The 17,537-nt window shown below is 49.1% G+C and overlaps 7 protein-coding genes across 7 annotated transcripts; 3 read left to right on the top strand and 4 right to left on the bottom strand.

Moving 5' to 3' along the window:
* Positions 1–77: 77 nt before the first annotated feature.
* On the bottom strand, positions 78–1,614 carry COCSADRAFT_35909 (uncharacterized protein). Its single transcript, XM_007700240.1, has 3 exons — positions 1,157–1,614; positions 882–1,080; positions 78–793 (listed from the first exon to the last, which is right to left on the bottom strand). Exons 1-3 carry the CDS (start codon positions 1,435–1,437, stop codon positions 347–349), a joined length of 927 nt encoding a protein of 308 aa, XP_007698430.1. The 5' UTR covers positions 1,438–1,614; the 3' UTR covers positions 78–346.
* A 1,876-nt stretch (positions 1,615–3,490) lies between these two features.
* On the bottom strand, positions 3,491–4,393 carry COCSADRAFT_87547 (uncharacterized protein; the record flags this gene model as incomplete). The annotated part of the gene is made up of 1 exon (XM_007700781.1): positions 3,491–4,393. The coding sequence occupies one exon, from the start codon at positions 4,391–4,393 to the stop codon at positions 3,491–3,493; it is 903 nt and encodes a 300-aa protein (XP_007698971.1).
* Positions 4,394–4,772: 379 nt separating this feature from the next.
* Positions 4,773–6,619, top strand: COCSADRAFT_35908 (uncharacterized protein). The gene has a single exon (XM_007700239.1). The coding sequence runs from the start codon at positions 4,893–4,895 to the stop codon at positions 6,186–6,188; it is 1,296 nt and encodes a 431-aa protein (XP_007698429.1). The 5' UTR covers positions 4,773–4,892; the 3' UTR covers positions 6,189–6,619.
* A 1,813-nt stretch (positions 6,620–8,432) lies between these two features.
* COCSADRAFT_159538 (uncharacterized protein) lies at positions 8,433–9,047 on the top strand (the record flags this gene model as incomplete). The annotated part of the gene is made up of 1 exon (XM_007700780.1): positions 8,433–9,047. One exon carries the CDS (start codon positions 8,433–8,435, stop codon positions 9,045–9,047), a length of 615 nt encoding a protein of 204 aa, XP_007698970.1.
* Positions 9,048–9,764: 717 nt separating this feature from the next.
* COCSADRAFT_355382 (uncharacterized protein) lies at positions 9,765–11,358 on the bottom strand (the record flags this gene model as incomplete). Its single annotated transcript, XM_007700779.1, has 2 exons — positions 9,765–10,606; positions 10,665–11,358. The coding sequence occupies 2 exons, from the start codon at positions 11,356–11,358 to the stop codon at positions 9,879–9,881; spliced, it is 1,422 nt and encodes a 473-aa protein (XP_007698969.1). The 3' UTR covers positions 9,765–9,878.
* A 1,595-nt stretch (positions 11,359–12,953) lies between these two features.
* Positions 12,954–14,199, top strand: COCSADRAFT_25534 (uncharacterized protein; the record flags this gene model as incomplete). The annotated part of the gene is made up of 3 exons (XM_007700085.1): positions 12,954–13,000; positions 13,185–13,771; positions 13,844–14,199. The coding sequence occupies 3 exons, from the start codon at positions 12,954–12,956 to the stop codon at positions 14,197–14,199; spliced, it is 990 nt and encodes a 329-aa protein (XP_007698275.1).
* A 447-nt stretch (positions 14,200–14,646) lies between these two features.
* COCSADRAFT_86152 (uncharacterized protein) lies at positions 14,647–15,851 on the bottom strand (the record flags this gene model as incomplete). Its single annotated transcript, XM_007700778.1, has 2 exons — positions 14,647–15,123; positions 15,174–15,851. 2 exons carry the CDS (start codon positions 15,849–15,851, stop codon positions 14,647–14,649), a joined length of 1,155 nt encoding a protein of 384 aa, XP_007698968.1.
* Between the last annotated feature and the right edge of the window lie 1,686 nt (positions 15,852–17,537).

Raw genomic sequence — 17,537 nt, 5'->3', positions numbered from 1 at the left:
ATCCACATTGAATCTAGCCCCACAATTAGCTTATCCACACGTCATCATCAGCACTCGCATCGCATTCAAGCCATTTCCTTCTAGCTTCCGAGGAAAAGATTCATAGTCTGTATAGAGCATGATTGTGTGTAGCTATTATTCCCTGCAAACTAGAGAGATATCACTGCTTCGTGCATGACTTTACCGTGTTTGAAACTGTCGCGCATTCTTATTCTTCAATAAAAACGCGCAATCTTTGATCCCCATGTCTGAAAAGCGCATATCTTTTTACAACAACTCGACCCTTTCCCGGTCTAAGTATATTTGCCCAACAAGGAAACCAGCTAACCGCCAGGTCAATCGTGCATCATATGTCCGTCAATGAGACGTTGTTCACGACGTCTTTCCCCTTCTGCTCTTCCTCTTTCTTTTTCTCGTCCTTTATTCTCTTCTCTTCCCTCTCGCTATACCGATCTCCAAATAAATCAAAATGCGGCCGCATGACGAGTGTGTATTTGACAAACTCTTCCATACAGTCCACCAATCTATCTCGATTACCACTCGGCATTAGCCTACTTCCTCCGTCGTCTGGAGCATCCGCATCCGTGAATTGCTTGTAAGCCATGGGAATAGAGCTTTGGTTGGGTATCGTGAACATGCGCATCCAGCGGCCAAGGATACGTAGTGAGTTGACAGTATTGAAAGATTGTGAGCCGCCGTTGACTTGGGCAATGGCGAGGGTGCGGCCCTGCGTGGGTCGCACGGAGCCCGTGGACAATGGGATCCAGTCGATTTGATTTTTGAAGACGGCCGTCTATTGTCGCCAATCAGCCAGGCACCTACCTCCAGACCACTGAACACTGATGACTGATGAGAAAGGGGACAGATGATGTGTTACTTACAAGATTCCCATGCTGCTCGGGACTAACCCAAACATGTCCGTCACTCCACTTGCTCAGTTCCCGCAGTTCTTGTACTTTTTCATGCGAGTGTTGCACGTCGTCCTTGACGGGGAGCCCCGTGGGATTGAACACGCGCACGTCGCAGCCAAGTCGGAATAGGATACGGCTGGCTTCATAAGCGAGCAGTCGAGAATATGATCTATGCATCTGATCAGTCCTGCCGCAGAAGAAAAACAGATGAATATAGAGTATTTGTGTTGGAAAAGGTGGATTACCGTTCTCGCATACTGCCGTATAGCACGAGGACTTTGATCCTGTCCCCGCCATTCTTCATCACCTGTTCATCCACTACTTTCAACGCTGTGCTGAGCTCGAGCCTAGCGATCCAATCGTTATCTGCGTGTTGGGCATCCAGCAAAAAAGGTCGATATGCTTGACGAATCGAGGCATCATCTTCGTGCGCAGGTATTGCAAAAGACGAATGCCGGTACTGGGGATCTACTGCGATTTCTGCTCTCGTGCGTTCTGCCGCTGTATTGTTTAGATCGCTGTTCATGGCTGTGGTGATAGCTGAGCACGAGAATTGCTGTGCGCGCCTTGTTGAAAGCCGGACAGCTGCTTTGCGGCAAAAGATTGTACGTGTAAGCGGCCGGGAGAGAAACATCAATGAGCTCAGCAGCTAGCGGAAACAATATTTTTTTTCTCGGAATGGTAGTTGCGCAATATGTTGACCGGGGTTGCTATTCCCCAGATATGTATGGTTTGTTAGTAAGTAAGTGATATGTATCTGCCAAGACTTGATATGTCATTCATTGATCGCTATTGGTCAATCCGTATTACGAGCGGTGCGGCTCTAGGCTTCTGAATTTGCAAGCAAACTTTACTTGTACTGATCAGCACGCACTAAACGAACGTTTGGCCACCAACATCTATTCAAGATGTATTTTTCTAGAATAACTCAATGGCCTGTACAGAGGGAGGCCGATGCTTCCCTTGACCGTGTCGTCCAGTATTGTTGAATCCTTGGGAGGAAAATAGTGAGATGGATCGCATTGCTACAAACCTCGGAGTCGTTGCGACGCAAATCAAGAGGTACATTCTTCCCTTTAGATGATCCTACAGCTGGTTTGACCATGTTGAGAACTTCACTTCTGCAGACAGCCGCAGGGATAGTCTTGAACGCTGGACAAGCAATGTGCCAAGGCAGTGTGGTGCTTGCAGTAGTCATTGTTTGAGAACATGCGGTGAATTTGGGAGAAGAATGAAAACGATGACTTGAGCGAGATCTGCTCGGCATCGGTGGAGGCCATGTGAGCAGTGACAACTTCATGTGCTTACACTAGGTTTGTTTCAGCTGTTCACTCCTGTACACAAGTCGGTGGTCAAGTCGCAATGAAGGCTATGCGCAACTTTTGGTGCTATGGTCATGGAGCTACAATACTCAATGTGAATCGTTGAGGCACGCAAACCTAGTAAAATCTCAACGCTGCATCACCTGTTTTACACTGCACTCTCTCAATCTAGGTCATTCTCAATCTTCTTTATCGATTAAATCGTCGCTTTATTCTCGACGATGCGTACGTGGCATCCTTACGCTGTAGCTTTTATCCATGCAGGGTAACCCGAACTTTCTCTCCTGTTAACAATCGACGGGAGCAAATGGTAGATTGGATTGATCAGTATCAAAATAGGCGAGAGACGGAGCCATGATATACTGTACTTATTTGAAATGTGCTTTTTATGGCGTTGACGTCGAAAATCATTGTAAGATGCGGGTGATGCATAAGGCACACGCAGTATTGGTAGCATCCCTTATCGAAGCGCGTATGTTAATCGGATGTGTTTATCTGTGAAACGAATGATTAGCACATGGGTGCGGAGGTGCGTCTAACTAACAACTGATGCTACAGCAACTTCAAAGAAAACCATGTTCTATACAAGGCAGAAAGGTCGCCAGCCATCTGAACAACGATGGGTGAGTTAAGAACCAGAGTTATCAAAAATGGGCAATCAGGACATGTCTTGTTCAACAAGACCATGGCTGGGACCCATAATACCTCTATCCCAACGATCGCCACCCTAATATTCTTTGTCCAAGCTTATCCCATGTCTCGTACATCATAGAAGAACTTTATCCATCTGCAAATCAAAGGGTTTCTCAGGTCTGCTAAACAGCGAACAAAGAGAGGACAAAGAGCGCAGGGTTGATCAACGTTGTTGGAAAACAATTTCTTATGGAATGAGCAGCAGGAAAGGACGGCTGGATAATGCTGAACAAGTGACTCGAGGGCTAGTAGAGGGACAGAGTTGCATTAGGCGAAGATGACAGAAGGCAAATAGTGGAGGCTCGGTATGCGAATTACGTAGGTGAGCAACTGGGCACACTATGTAGCGCATCTTCGCTTTTATTCTGCAATAGCGGTAGTACCTGTCAATATTTATCTAAAGACTGCATGCAATTGTAGAGAAGGCGATATCTAGCTTACTCTCTTCTACTGGAGGTGAATCCTACGAAAGTGCGACAACCAAACTCACGACACAACACTGGTCGGACAAAGGTGTGCATGGATATTGCCACAGACAGAGTCGGATACGTATGATTTCGTCGCTCAACTCTTATGATTTTGCATCAGCCTGTCTACAATACTGATGCCCATCTGTTCCTCAGCAGAAAGCTGGGGTATGGGCCTCTGCTCAGACGCGAAGCCATTTCTTTGCATGATGTTCTCCATCATGCGCATACCCCGCAGTTCCTGTAGTGGCGGGATGCTCTGAAGGCTGTCTGGATCTATAGTGTCGAAGTTGAGGCTCCCTGTAGGCTTGACGGCTCCATTGACTGAAAAAATGGCATGGGGCGTGATGACAAAATCACATTGGACTTCTCCTGACCTGGTGGGTTTGATTGTCTCCATGCTGATTCGAGCCTCGTCTATAACTTGGGAGGCATGGACAATGGCAACGACAGGGGCCTGGTGGCGTAGTACGCCCAGGTCTTGCAGCATCGCCCACTGCACTTCGAACAGATTCTGCCCACCCCAGATGCTGACGCCCTGAACGTTGAAGATGAGACCGCCTATGACGCACATGTCGATCATAAGACCCTCATCGCGCATCTGGGCGAGCGTGACGGGCCGTCCGGCACCAGCCTTTTCCATTCCATCCAGGCAAGCGGCTAGGTCGTATCTGCTCGCATCGATACGCCCCGGGTCCAAAACGAGGAAACCCCTGCGCAAGCGATGAGTAGCCACAATGAGCCTTTTCCCATCCTTGAGGGCGCGGGCGCGCAAGCATTCTAGGCTATTGTCGGGCATGGCAAGGATGACCTGGGCAGAGTGGTAGCAGGGCAGGGCAGCCAGGCGCTCGACGGCGGCAGCAGAGCCTCTGAAGTCGGGCGTGAAGGCCATGAAGTCATAGTTGAAGCGCGCATCAGGTACGGCATCCTGGATCAGCTCCTGGTAGACGCGCGACCAAATCAGCCTGGTGCGCTCGTCGGAGGATGCGCCGACTGCCATTGGAGAGGCCATGGCTAAGCGGAGGGCGGGTGGCTGGACAGCGCGCAAAGTCTATTTGCTCGGTTCTATATGTACGTAAGTATGTAAGTATGTAAGTACGACCCGGGCTTCTTATTCTTATTTCTATCTTGATGAGGGGAAATGAACAGGCCAGATGGGCGAGGCCTGGCTTAAGACGTCGACGGCGACGACGACGACGACGGCACCGGATGACTAACCCTTCCGTACCCCATCTGCCCATGATCTCCAACTTCACACAGCCAAGTGGCATCGATTTGGCGATGCTCGGTGCAAGTCTAGGACCATCGGCTGCTGCCATGGCTCGCTACACATTCCTCAGGCAGACTTTTTTGCTTCATTGCCGGGCTATTCCGGACAACCGCTTGCCGAGAATAGTAACCCGCCTACACCGGCTACATGGTATGTTGCCGAACACTCACATATCTATCTGCACAGGCACGCCAACCCATGCTCGGTGAATTGGCATCATCGATCTACCATGAATGAGATCCCTAGCCAGGCCCCAGCGGCCTTTTTGACAACCGACCGCGCCGGGCGGATCGACGGGGCGACGACGACGAATACTAGCAGCTCCCTCCACACTCCCACTATTCATCATCCAATCCCGGATAAAGCCAGCCCCGAACAGCACTCGCACAAAACCGACGAATCCCAAGCCACCAAGAACAAGCTCACAAACGCCGCAAAGACGCTCCAAGTGCTGAAATGGTTCATCAAAGACCAGTGGTTCCTCCTCGCCATGGGCGCCGTCGTCCTGGTGTCGTCCCAAGTCCAAGTGCCTGCTTCACAACAGCGGATCAAGCGCACAGTAATCACCTACTTGGCCGTCTCCGTCATCTTCTTTATCAATGGCTGTACCCTCGACACCCGCGTCATGCTCGCCAACTACATGCGTTGGAAGCTGCACATCTTCGTCCAACTCCAGTGCTACCTCGTCTGCTCCGCTGCCACCTTTGCCATTGTCAGTTTGTGCGCGACCAATCCCCATTTCATGGACCCATGGCTCCTCATCGGCTTCTTGTTCGTGGGCAGCGCACCGACTACCATGTCTAGCAACGTCGTCATGACGCGCCAAGCCCATGGCAACGCCGCCCTGACCGTCGTCCAATCTGTAATCGGCCAGTTTCTCTGCCCCTTTCTGACTCCAATCATACTCCAAATGTACCTCTCCACCGGGTCGTGGTACAGCAAAGTGCTGCAGCGCGGATCCGGTTACGCGGACATCTACCAGCGTGTCTTTATGCAACTTGGTCTTTCGCTTTTCCTGCCCATGCTCCTCGGTCAGATTGTCCAGCGCCTATTTCCCAAGACGACTAAAAAGGTCTTTTTCGACTGGAAATTGCTCAAGCTGTCTTCGATTGCCCTGCTGACCATGGTATGGCAGACGTTCGATCAAGCCTTTTCATCGGGTGCCTTCGAGGCTGTCAAACCCTCCAATATCATTTTCATCGTCTTCATCACCATTGCACTGTACATGATCTGGTTGGCCATTTGCTTCACAGCTGCTTCGCTCTGGCTACCGAAAAAAGATGTCATTGCTTGTTGCTATTGCTGCCCCGCTAAAGCACTGGCAATGGTCGTCCCGCTTACATCAGTCATGTACATCAATATTGATCCTGTCAATCAGTCCAAGATGCAGATTCCAGCAATCATCTTTCAGGCCTTCCAGGTTGCCATTGGAGGTATCATGACCATCGGCTTTCGCAAGTGGATAAGGCCAGAAGAAGAGAGGGAAGAAGCGGAAAAGCTGGTTGAGGCAGGGGCCAGAAATTAAGTCAATGCCTTTCGCTAATTATGCCTTTCCACCTTGCTTCCTTGTATACCATCATCTGCATCGACTTCGCACCTGCTTTTCTTCTCTACCATGTTCATTGTCTTACAGATAAGTCTGCACAACTCGCTACTCATCCCTTACTCTATCGCCTTGCTTTTCCCCCCGCTTCGATTCAAGGCCCACGGTACTCTATTCATCTTCGGCCCACCTACTCGTTGTATACAACCCCGCTGCCATGTTCCATCTTGTTGCAGCCATCTTCCTCATTCTCAGGCAAGGCAACAGCATCCATTAGGGATCTATCCAAACCATTAGAATTTCCTATACAGAAAGCAATTATGTTGTTTGGAAGGATCACTTACGCATCTGCACACCCCTGTGAGGCCTTCGCAAGGACACTTCACGCACACTACCTTCGCCTCCGTGCCGTCCTTGTTACGCTGTTCCTCAAAAGAGTGCTCGATGCTAACCTGTTTCGAGTCGCCGAGTTGGAGCGGTGTTATTCCTGGAAGAAGAGGTGATGTTTATACGTACGGCAGTAGGTGATGCCAGCGCCATTGACGCAGCGATTGCCGTGATAACGGGAGAGACTTTCATCCTTGCTTAGATGCATTCGGGAGAGATGAAGCTGAGGCAATTACTTGTCCAACAACACAAAGAGGTCTATTGCAGATTAGATACTTGAAGATATGAGGTAGTGGAGTGTGGTTGCAAAACGTTGGGTAGCATACAAACGCAGGGGGGTTAGCCTTAACTAGGCGCCCAGAGATCGACTCGTTCAAGGAATCCCAATCCGTTTTCAATGGCCAGCAGTCATCTGTAGGTGGCTGCAAGGTTTCAGCAGGGGAGCAAAAGCTTTTGGGTGATCAAACGTACACATTTGCAGGTAATAGCTGCAGCGACACTCAGCACACTGGCAAATAACGACACAGATTGTACAAGATGAATTATCCAAGTAGAACGTGCGCCTTTGATAATGTGTGGTACGAGTAATAGGCTGGAAATGGATATGTAGTGAGATCTTGTGTGGCACGATCGGTTTTTACAATCAGAAATTATGGCGCAGGGTTGTCTGATTCTCATTGTTTAGCTTCAAGGGCGATAGATAGTAGGCATGTCGATTTTGTTCTACTTTTCCATATACTACAGGTTTTCGTATTCCATACATTGTTTGTATTCCGCGAATTCTCGCCATAATTACTACAGGCCCTGAAAATGTTATCGGATCGACAAAGTTTCTGTACCTCATCAAACCTATGTACGAACCAAGGTCATGATCCAAATGACACATTAAATCTCTCACTAGTTTTCGGGAGTATTGTTGGACCAGAAACCTAATATAGTTCAAAAGTCCCTCCTCTTGAACAACCTCATGAGGTTATAGCATGGATCAAAGCGAAGAGATGTTCTAAGGATCGGGGATCCAGATTTTGTACGAGCCTAGTTTCCAAGTTGTGCAGAGTATATGTATATCTTAAGGCATAATCCTCCCTACTATTTTGAATACAATAAAGTTCCAACACATCAAAGTGATGCTTGTACATCATATGTGATGGTTGGAATGAGGCCGAAATAATTGAAATAGGTTACCTTGATGCGGCGCTTTTTGTAGTTCTTGCAGCCAGCACGTGATCTGCGATGCGATCGTCTTGTTATCTTCTCCACGGTACGACCATCTTGTTCCTAGCGGGCGGCGTTGCCGTGTTAGAATGCGCCAACGGTAGTGGGGATTCTTGTTGCATGACTAAGCGTCTGGCTTGAGGAGAGTGAATGTGAGCGGACAAGGACATATTCAGAGCTAGGAAAGAGCGAATACGAAACACGCGGCTACCCTCAACGCTAGCACACGACCCACCAACTTCGCCACTTCTGGTGCATGAATTCTCCGACACTTGGTAAGCGCTACCTGAAATAGTAACTATTCCTGCGTTCATGACTCGCCCCGCGTATTCAGCGCGTATTCTCTCTTTCAGGCGTATTCGACCACAGAGTCTGGTTCAGTGAGGTAATCCTGCATACTTAGAATTGAAGCAGAGAAAAGAACAAGAGCATTGACAATTCGTGATCCCAATCTGTGTCGGTTACAGATATAAAATCTGAATTTCTTCTGCCTTCGTTCACGACGCCTAACAACCATTTCCAATATACACAGCACGTCAAGCATCAATGGGCTTATCGAGACAAGTCGACGCGCCAACCGTCTCTTCAACCGATATGTCATCCTCCTCGACCTCAACCAAAACCATGCCTGTCGATGCGCCGCCGCCTATGCCGCCGCCACCATACTTCAAGACGGACTTCATCAACCCTAGCTCCTTCAAAGCTGCCGTCGATAGCAAACTGGACAAGCCTTCAGTTTCGCTATTCCGCTTAAGCATACGATTGTTCCAGCTCATTTTCGCACTTGCCTCTGGCACATCCTATGCCATCGAGCTCTCAAACGGCAACGGACGCGGAGATGCATCAGGAAGCTTCGTTTTCTCCCAAGTCACATTCAGTGCAACAATCATCGCCCTTGTCATCAATGGCACAACTGTGCGATACTACCGATTCTCATGGATAGTGGACTGGGTACTGACGGTCTTCTGGCTTGCCCTTTTCGCCACCTTTTACAAGGTATATCTGGGGGGCGCAATGGAGCCAGCATTTGAACCAGTTAACATAGGACGTATGGAGCGAGCGGTCTGGTGCGATCTCGTCAATGCGCTGCTATGGTTTGGAAGTGCCGTGTTCTCGTCAGCAATGTGCTATTCAGGCATCAAGGGTTCTATTCAGGCGAAACTCAGACAAAGACAACAAAGAAAAGAGACCAAGAAGTCAATGGAGACAATGAGTGCGATGGAAACGGGGATAATCTGAGGGTGATGATAATGACTAATCAATGTCTTTAGTTGCTAGCATGTAGCGGAACTCCATTTCCTTCCCAACTAGACAGATGCAAGCGGGCATTACCATCCTTAGGGAGACCTTGAATTGAATTGGCCAACTAAAACCGACCGCGGATGCTTCCTTGATGCAATGCAGATTGGTGCTGTGATTTCATGGTCAATATGCGTACAATCACAGACGATAACTAAGATTTTGCCACTACAATCGTAGCTTCCGGGGCGTCGATTCTTGTCCAGCAGATGAATTTTGTGGTATACATCGTGCGTGGGAACATTCATCATCTGCACTGCATGCGTGACTAAAGGTTTCCATTTTCCACAATCTCTTCGAATGACGCCATGGTCGATGATGAAGCGGAAGATTTCGATTGTTTTAGAGCTGTCAAACCTACGTTTGTTAGGAGCTTTCGCAAACTCTTATCAAGATGGACTAATGTGTGAGCGAGACAGCAATCCGCATGCAAAAGGGTACGTGAGTAATGGAGGATCAATGAGAACAAGCGCCGCAGTTATCGTGAAAGTGCTATCTAGTTCAGATGTAACATTAGCATGTGGCGCATTTTTGATTACATAGTGGGGAGTGTACCGCCGCCTTCAACACATCATGCATGTCAGGAGACACGCCTGACACGAATGGGTTCATACTATTGATAGCGATTCCGACCTGAAACATATTGTAACGTAAATAGAGGGCTGGCAAACTATAGCTACACGGCAGCATTTCACCTGAATCTATAAAAGCATTGCTTGATCATCGCCAATAGTATAGTAGTTACTCGTGTTGATTAGGTCACACGCAAACTCATAAATTCGTAATGCCATCCTCATCCTCCTTCACAAGAGGTAGAGATATCGCCCTGCGACCATTGTTGAGCGCGTTCTGTCTGTAATTTGCACGGGCGGCCTGTTTGGCTGTATCAAAATTCTCCGAAGCTGTGAGGAATACGTCACGAATCTCTGCTTCGGCTTCCTCTTTTCCTTCTGCTACACGCTGTTCAAAGTCGTCCACCTGCTGGCTGCAGTACTCATTGAAACCGAACTTTTGGTCTTCGCTGATCATAGCCAAGTCAGACCTCGCGTTAGCAACGATTTCCTCTATCTCAATGCTGGCGGAGTTATATAGCTCAGAGGCATGCTCTGAGGCATGCTCAAAGGCTCGGTCGATATCTTGGGCGAAGGTCTGGGTAAGAGCACTTGTAATGGTTCTTTCCATCTCTGTGATAGGCGTCAAACGGCGGTTTGGTGTCCGATCGTAGCGTGTAGGCGCGTTTGAAATTCGGGTGTACGGTGGTGTTGGTGACGAGCGTGATGAAGATGAGTGGCCTGTACGCATGCCACCAAAGAAGTCGGCCAACAAGCCTGGAAGCGCCTTCTTCACCTCAGATGCGACAGCCTCTTGGAAAAGATTGACTGGAACCGTAGATGTGGAGCTAACCTGTGATGTGGGGGTGGAGCAATCTAACAAAGGCGAATCGGGAGGATGTCGGGAGCGCTTCGTTGCAGGAGTATCGGGTACAGGGCTGAGGCCATCTAGACAATGGACGTTAGCAAGAGGCAGTGCAGTATTCGACTACAACCCTACCCTTACTGTCTCTAGAGCGCTTAACCGAGCCTGGCTCTTGCTGATATGGAGGTGGGTCTTGGGTTGTCATGTCTTGGGCAATATGTTCTCCAGCTCTCGCACCATCAATGGGAGTATCAGCTCCAGGACTAACATCCTGAAGCAAACTGAGGATTGACCACTCGACTTGCCGATACAAATTGGTGAAGTTTGGGAGAATCGGCACCCTAGCGAACTCCTTGGAACCATTGAAAATGCACTGAAACCTTGAGTAATTGGTACCAAGCCAGTTGGTGTCGAAGACGATGCGTATTTGTCTTGCTCGCGCTAGTTTTAAAAGTTTTGGAAAATCAGGGCAAACGCTGGGAGCTTCTTTTCGATGCCATACAGAACAAGGTTGTTTTAGAGTTAGTGACAGTGTTCGGGTCTGATGACTTCCGTTCCGCCCTAGATCAGTGAGCAATGTAGCCGGGAGAGAAATGTCAAGCTTCGTGAGCGATATTGTGCCAGGCACCAGATTATCACCTTCATAGCGCAAAAAAACACGTTGCTTGTCATCAATACCAGGGCGCGGCAAAGGGTATTCGAGATACAAGCCAAGCTGCGTGTCAGTGTGCGATTTCACAATCCTAAGTAGACACAACCATGGTACAGATGCATCATCAGCAGTATACGCTAGGGCGGAAACGCCTTCCTTGCTGAGAAGATTGTGTAGTACCATTTCGCGTTGGACTTTTCTAAAGGATGTGTTTACTTACAATGTACCCCTTTGCAACAAAGCATGCAAAATGCAGCAAAGGAAACCCACCCGCCCGGGCTTTCGCGTTGATGGCAAAGAGCAGCCCTGACTCTGTCGCAGCAGCAAGCGCCAGATCGTAGATGGCTAAAGACCAGCCTTGTTCACACAGCCTGAGCCTTGCTTTGGTAACGCCCCTCTGATGCGCGAATCAGAACACAAAGATTGTGAAGCTGATGCGCTGCGTCAGAGGCCTTGCAGTAAGGATAGCGCACGGAGACAAGACGCCAGGCAGGCGAAAAGGTAGGGTTAGCACCTAACGATGAAAAGCTTGCTTTCGCGAAGGAGGCGGAGTTTGAAAGCCTGAGAGGATGATAGTCGAGGTTGAGGTCGGTGGAGGTGGAGATGGAGGAGGTTGGGGATTCGCGCTAAGATGCGACGCGGTTCTCGGTGCCTGGAAAGCTTGGCACTGTCTTAGTACCAAAGTGGACTAGCGTCATGGGATCAGGCCTGGTGGCCAAGCACGCGAGACACTGCATACTTACTCACATAACTACGCACTATATACACACACAGCAAGTCCAACGTGGAAGACAGCTCTTACAGCTCCTAATACCGCCCTCTGCACCCGATACATGCTCACCACCCCAGAGTTTAGAGTGACAGATTCAATTGTCCATCAACCCTTGGGCCTCAGGGACGAAAGTAGGTAGCGGTAGCTGAACGGCGGCCATGGGTTGGGGCGTTGGTTATGTAGCGCACAGAGCCAGGGCCACTCGCACATCTCCGAACAAGACTGGCGAGGATGGCTACCTTTTTAACCAGTATATCTTCATACGCTTCCTGTCGAAAATGCAATCGCTCTGTTATTCCCTCTCTAAGCTGTTCTCAGGCGTGGCCCTCTCGCTGAGATGCTCAACACAATGCTGTCCATAGTAAAGGCAGTCAGTCTCAGATGCGGCTACATCCACAGCAATGACCAAGATCTGGACATTGTTCTCATGGCAACCGCATCAGATGCTGCAGAGAAGCACGAGTTGGGCGACTGCTATCTGGCTTTGACATGGTCCTGTTGCGGGGCGCCAATGCTGTTTTGTGACCAGTGCGACGAATGTCCAGCATGATAGCCTTTCTTGTTTTAACACCATCTTTCATAATAAGCGCTAGCCTCCAGAATGCAATACATGCTGCATTCCTTCTCTCCCTTTCCACTGACTCTTCTCTGTCACCCGCACTACCAAAATTCACTATGACACGACGTCGGCCCCGTCATTCCCATGCCTCCGGCGAGCCCTTGCTGGACCCAGGCGTCGCGCAAGGCATACCGAAGTGGACGAGTCGGCCATCCCGGACATCATAGAGAAACCTGATGTCGGTCCCATCAGACGCAAAACCTATACCCGTCTCAAGCGGGAGCTATATAAGAACACGACCGATGACACTCAATTTGTCAACGCACACAGCGTAGGCGTGCATGAAGAACCACCGGTACCATTCACTCCACTACCAACCCCCCACGGCTCTCAATCACTCGGTAATGCTCACCGCCAGGCCGCGGCTTTAGCACAAGCCGTGCATATATGGTCAGATGCGCGTCACCAGGCCTAAGCACATCGCCCAGGCCTAGGTTTGTCGCAATATCTTCTTTCCTTATCCACTCGAGACGCTGGTTTTAATCATAAAGACGAGTTAGAGGACAACGGTTAGACACACATCCCTCAACCTGTATGTACCGGGCGGCAAAATCCTCGCTCAGCGACTCCTCCAATCGCCACTGGAACCGTCCAGCAATTATCTCGCCGTATTTCTAGCCGCCAACGTCATCAACGGGTTAGCAAGCAAGTTTCCCCCTCCGACCTACACGCTGAACTCCACATATTTGGCAACGTTCTAGTCGGTGCGGTAGATGACGCTTTCCTCACTCATTTTGGGTATTTTGCGCTGAAGTTCGTCCGGTTCCTCCAGGTGGAGGTGCATCGAACCTACGCTGCACTGGCTGCCAAAGCCGATGTTCAACATGTGCATCTGGAGCAAGACTTTGACTATATCATGCGACGAATTTGGGATCTGGGAGACGTCAACACGCAGCATCATGGCAAAGTGTTGGAGCTTGTGGTGCAAGCAAGTGATAGACTGCCTACCAGCGCTGCCAAGGACCACCAGAAGCTCATGGTCTCCGTCGCGCAGAGCCACGATGGTATGCGTCAATCTGTACGCCAACATCACGATCGGACGCGGGTGCTGGCAACATCGAACCATTTCGCTATTATTCAAGCCATCAGTCAAGCGTGTGAACGGCTTGACATGATGGCTAGCAACATAGGTACCTTGACAGGGACGAGCAACCACCAGATCCGCAAGCTGAATACTATGGACGGCAGCATGGAGGCATTAAAGAGTCAAATGCGCATCATCGGAGGCAAAGCAATCACCTAGCAACGGGAGCAGCTGAAGCACAGCAAAACGCTAGGGCGCATGGTCGTTGTCGGCTTGACCCAAGTGCTCAAGAGCCAGCAGCAGGGTCACGCCGCAACTGGAGCACAGCTTGCCCATTCCCATGAGTTTTCCAGACCTACTCTGACCTCTTTCGCTTCGCGTTACAAGGAAGCCGGCGCTGACTGCAGCAAATGCCGTCAATCCGGCGACGAAGCTGCGCTCGCCCTCAACATTGCTGCAATGAGCTTACAGGTGGCCGAAACTCTCATCAAAACCATACAGGGCTCCCACAACGCCCAGAAGATTCTCTGGGAGAAGTTTGTTGAGACCCAGCAGTGCACCCATCAACTCACCGTTCAACTCAACGCCGCCCTCTCAAAAAAACAATAAGCAAACCGATCGTATACACGACCAAGCCTTGCCTCGGGTACAGCGATCTCTCGAACTGACGGTCATAACCCGTGATGGCCTCGAGACCGCCTTGTCTATAGAGCAAGACGATCACGCTGCTACAGTTCCGCACCTCACTACTATTGCATCATAACATGAGCCTGCTTTTTGCAAAGAGTTTGGGGAATACAAAGCCATAATTGAAGAGCTGCGCAATGTCACAAATAAGCTGAACGCTTCACTTGATTTAATCGCTGCAAACGATGGTACTACCGAAGCCGTCTTTGATGTTGGTCGCGAAATCTACACCCATCAAATTGACGACCTGCAGACCCAAGTTGATACCACACAAGACCGTATCGAGATGCTCAAACAAGCAGCTGTTTGATTTGATGTATAGTGAAATGCAAAATAGGCCGTATATTCGAGATTCCCTTTGTTCTTCTATCAATGCGCTATCTGACCATTTGATAGACCACCCACCAGTGAGCCCAGATTGTTGCCAATAATCTTCTGAAATTGTAGCTGGATCTGTTTTTCAAGCATGTTCACATTCTCAAGCAAAAACCCCACATAATCCCAGACGGTATCCAACAACACTCCCTCCCCAGGATTTCCGTTTCGCTTATAGATCTTACCATCCGACTTGACAAATAGAAGTGGAAGATGATTCTCTGGATGCGATGAGACAAGCTCTAGAATTGGAGCCAGTTTCCACGCGCCGAATTGTGATTCATCAATGACTTTGCGGAGCTTGTATGCATCATGTACCTCTTGGACTGATACTTTGATAGCTTCGGTGCAGATGCGAAGATTATTGCTGTTTGCTGGGTCAAAGAGCTTGGTATCCCCATAGATCTTCCATTTCTCTCCAGCCGGGTTTTGGACATTTAGTCCCAGATTGCCATCCTCATCATGCATGATCTGCCATGGCAATGTTAGAAGTAGCCGAAGTTTGAAAACAAAGTACTGACATTTGATGCAATCGCCTTCAAAAAACTGATTGAAAAGTCGACCTTGACGTCGAGGGAGTAGAGAGCATTTCGCGGGACTCGAACATGGCCAGCTGCAAATGAGTCCTGCAGGAAGTGGTCTGCAAAGGCGTTAATAGCATATGCCTTTTGAAGGTCACCTTGTGCAGCTACTTGAAGAGCTAGGGCGTGACCAGCATTGTAAGTCAAACGAGCTTCAGGTCCAAAGTGGTCGATGTTGTGGAGCGCAAGGGTATCAAAATCAGCCCCGGCCTTATAGGCGACTGTGACCTGTTTGAGTGCGTCAATGTCCAGGGGGTGGTCTTGGTAAGCTTTGTGAACTGCCTTTGGGTCATGTTCGATGGCGTCGTCCACTGCAGCCATAAGAACCTTCAGTTTTGCAATCACGGCTTCTGCCCTTTGTTTGCCAACCTCCCCTACATTCAATAGATCGAAGCTCTGCTGGAAACGATCAATGCGGTCTTTTAGTGTAGCGCCCCTGGAGATGGGAGTCATCAATCCAAAATAGTCTCCAGAAAGCGCATTGATATCTCCGTATGTGACCACAAGCCCATTCTGCAAAGTAAAGGGATTGTTGGCCGCTGCATGGTCTCCAGCGCTGTCGTGATCAGGTAGTTGAATTGTGTTGCCGAGGTAGCGGTGTTCAGAGAAGTAGAACATGGGTGCAACCTCTTCGTCCTCATGTTGCTCAAAGAGCAAAGAGTTTTGAATCTCTGGATCTTGAACATACACCGGCATGTCCTTGTCAAGAAGTACATTTACAAATGCCCTAAGTTCCTCGGGGCTGGGGTTGTGACGCGGCTTGAAGTGTTCTGTGGCCATATTTGGGTACTTATTTGACTCAGTGATGCGCCAGAAATGTACATAGGAACAGCTTACATCTCAGATATGCCAGCAAGAAAGTGATCACTTGTGGTGTCTTTGGTTGTAGTGTATAGATGAAGACTGATGGTTTGCCAACCGATTTCAAGATAATCTGGCGTTTTATAATCACCGGACGAAACTATAGGATTTGACGACTAGCTATATTGAGAAATGCCCACTTCATAACCTGGACTTTGAGCAGCAGTGTGTTGAGCAGCAACTAATCAGCCAATGATAACCTCCCGCTCACTGGGCGATAGCAATGTTTCGCTAGTGCTCTGAAGGCAGGAATGAGAGCTGAAAGGTAAGAGTTGCGACATGCATGGGAGGATTCACCTCAATAGCGTGTGTGGCGCTGTAACAAGTGTCGCTTAGAGTTGATTTAGAAAGTATAGACAGGAGCCGAACCTTACGGTATGACAGCTCACATAGTATCCGACAAATTCCTCTCTCCGCTAAGACGATCCCTACAGGGTGGATGAACTGTCACAGCTGAGAAAACGCCATCACTACTCTCCATCACGTTTAGCTAGAATGATCGGCCCGAACCTCACAGTCTGGCACCAATGAGCTTATCGCCTCAGCGGAGAAATTGACTCCGCTTAGAGGCTGGCTGCCTCCATCACGATGATCATCACATTATGCCTGCCTGACAGTCGCTTGGTTTCTCACTATCGGGTCTTGTATCGCGTTACGACACCGAATAGGCTGGACATGCAGATGGAACGGACCATCACAGCTGAAAGGCTGCGTTCGAGACTACTCTACCTCGCTCTAGATCCTGAGATACGAAAAAGACCTAGCTGTAAAAGGAATAAAGGGATTTTTCACATATATTGTGAGATATGTGGCTTGCGTGAACTACCGTATTTGGTCCATTACACAAAGATAAAAGGCACATCAATCGCCCTTCTCCACAAAATCAGACAACTTCGAGTTTTCTAGAATAGGTGTAATTTTAGTCAAATATATATAAACCCCTCGCGAGAAATCGATTACAATCACCTTTAAAGCGTGCACGCCACGCGCTGTGGAGCTATAGGCTGTTAAAGTGATCACTTTAGACACGTCTTATTTTTCACCGAAAAACACACAGACCAGGTGGATTAGTAATCAAAATGCCACCCGATAGTGATACTATCGACGTACACGTGCCAGGCACCCAGGCGAGAGCAGAAATCGAAGCTCAGATCCAGAATGAGATAGATATGGAAACCACGGAACCAGCGACGCCTACGCAGACTACTATACCTAGCGTAGTTGAAATACCAATCCTCCCACCAAATAAACGGCAGGCAAACTTCTCGCCAGAAATACGCACTAGGAGCAACTTCTCACCATTTAGAGGAGCTACGCTTAGATTCAGTACTCAAAGCAGAACTCCGAAGGCAATATCAGTACAAGAGGCGCTAGAAATAGCGAGAAACCTAGTAGTCCAAGCAGCTAATCTAGCTGAAAATAACCCCTCGCAGCAGACTAGCC

The sequence above is a fragment of the Bipolaris sorokiniana genome (genome assembly GCF_000338995.1).
Source record: "Bipolaris sorokiniana ND90Pr unplaced genomic scaffold COCSAscaffold_5, whole genome shotgun sequence".
Taxonomy (NCBI): Eukaryota; Fungi; Ascomycota; class Dothideomycetes; order Pleosporales; family Pleosporaceae; genus Bipolaris; species Bipolaris sorokiniana.
Note: the sequence above shows the minus strand (reverse complement) of the source record. Positions and strands in the feature narration are given on the sequence as shown.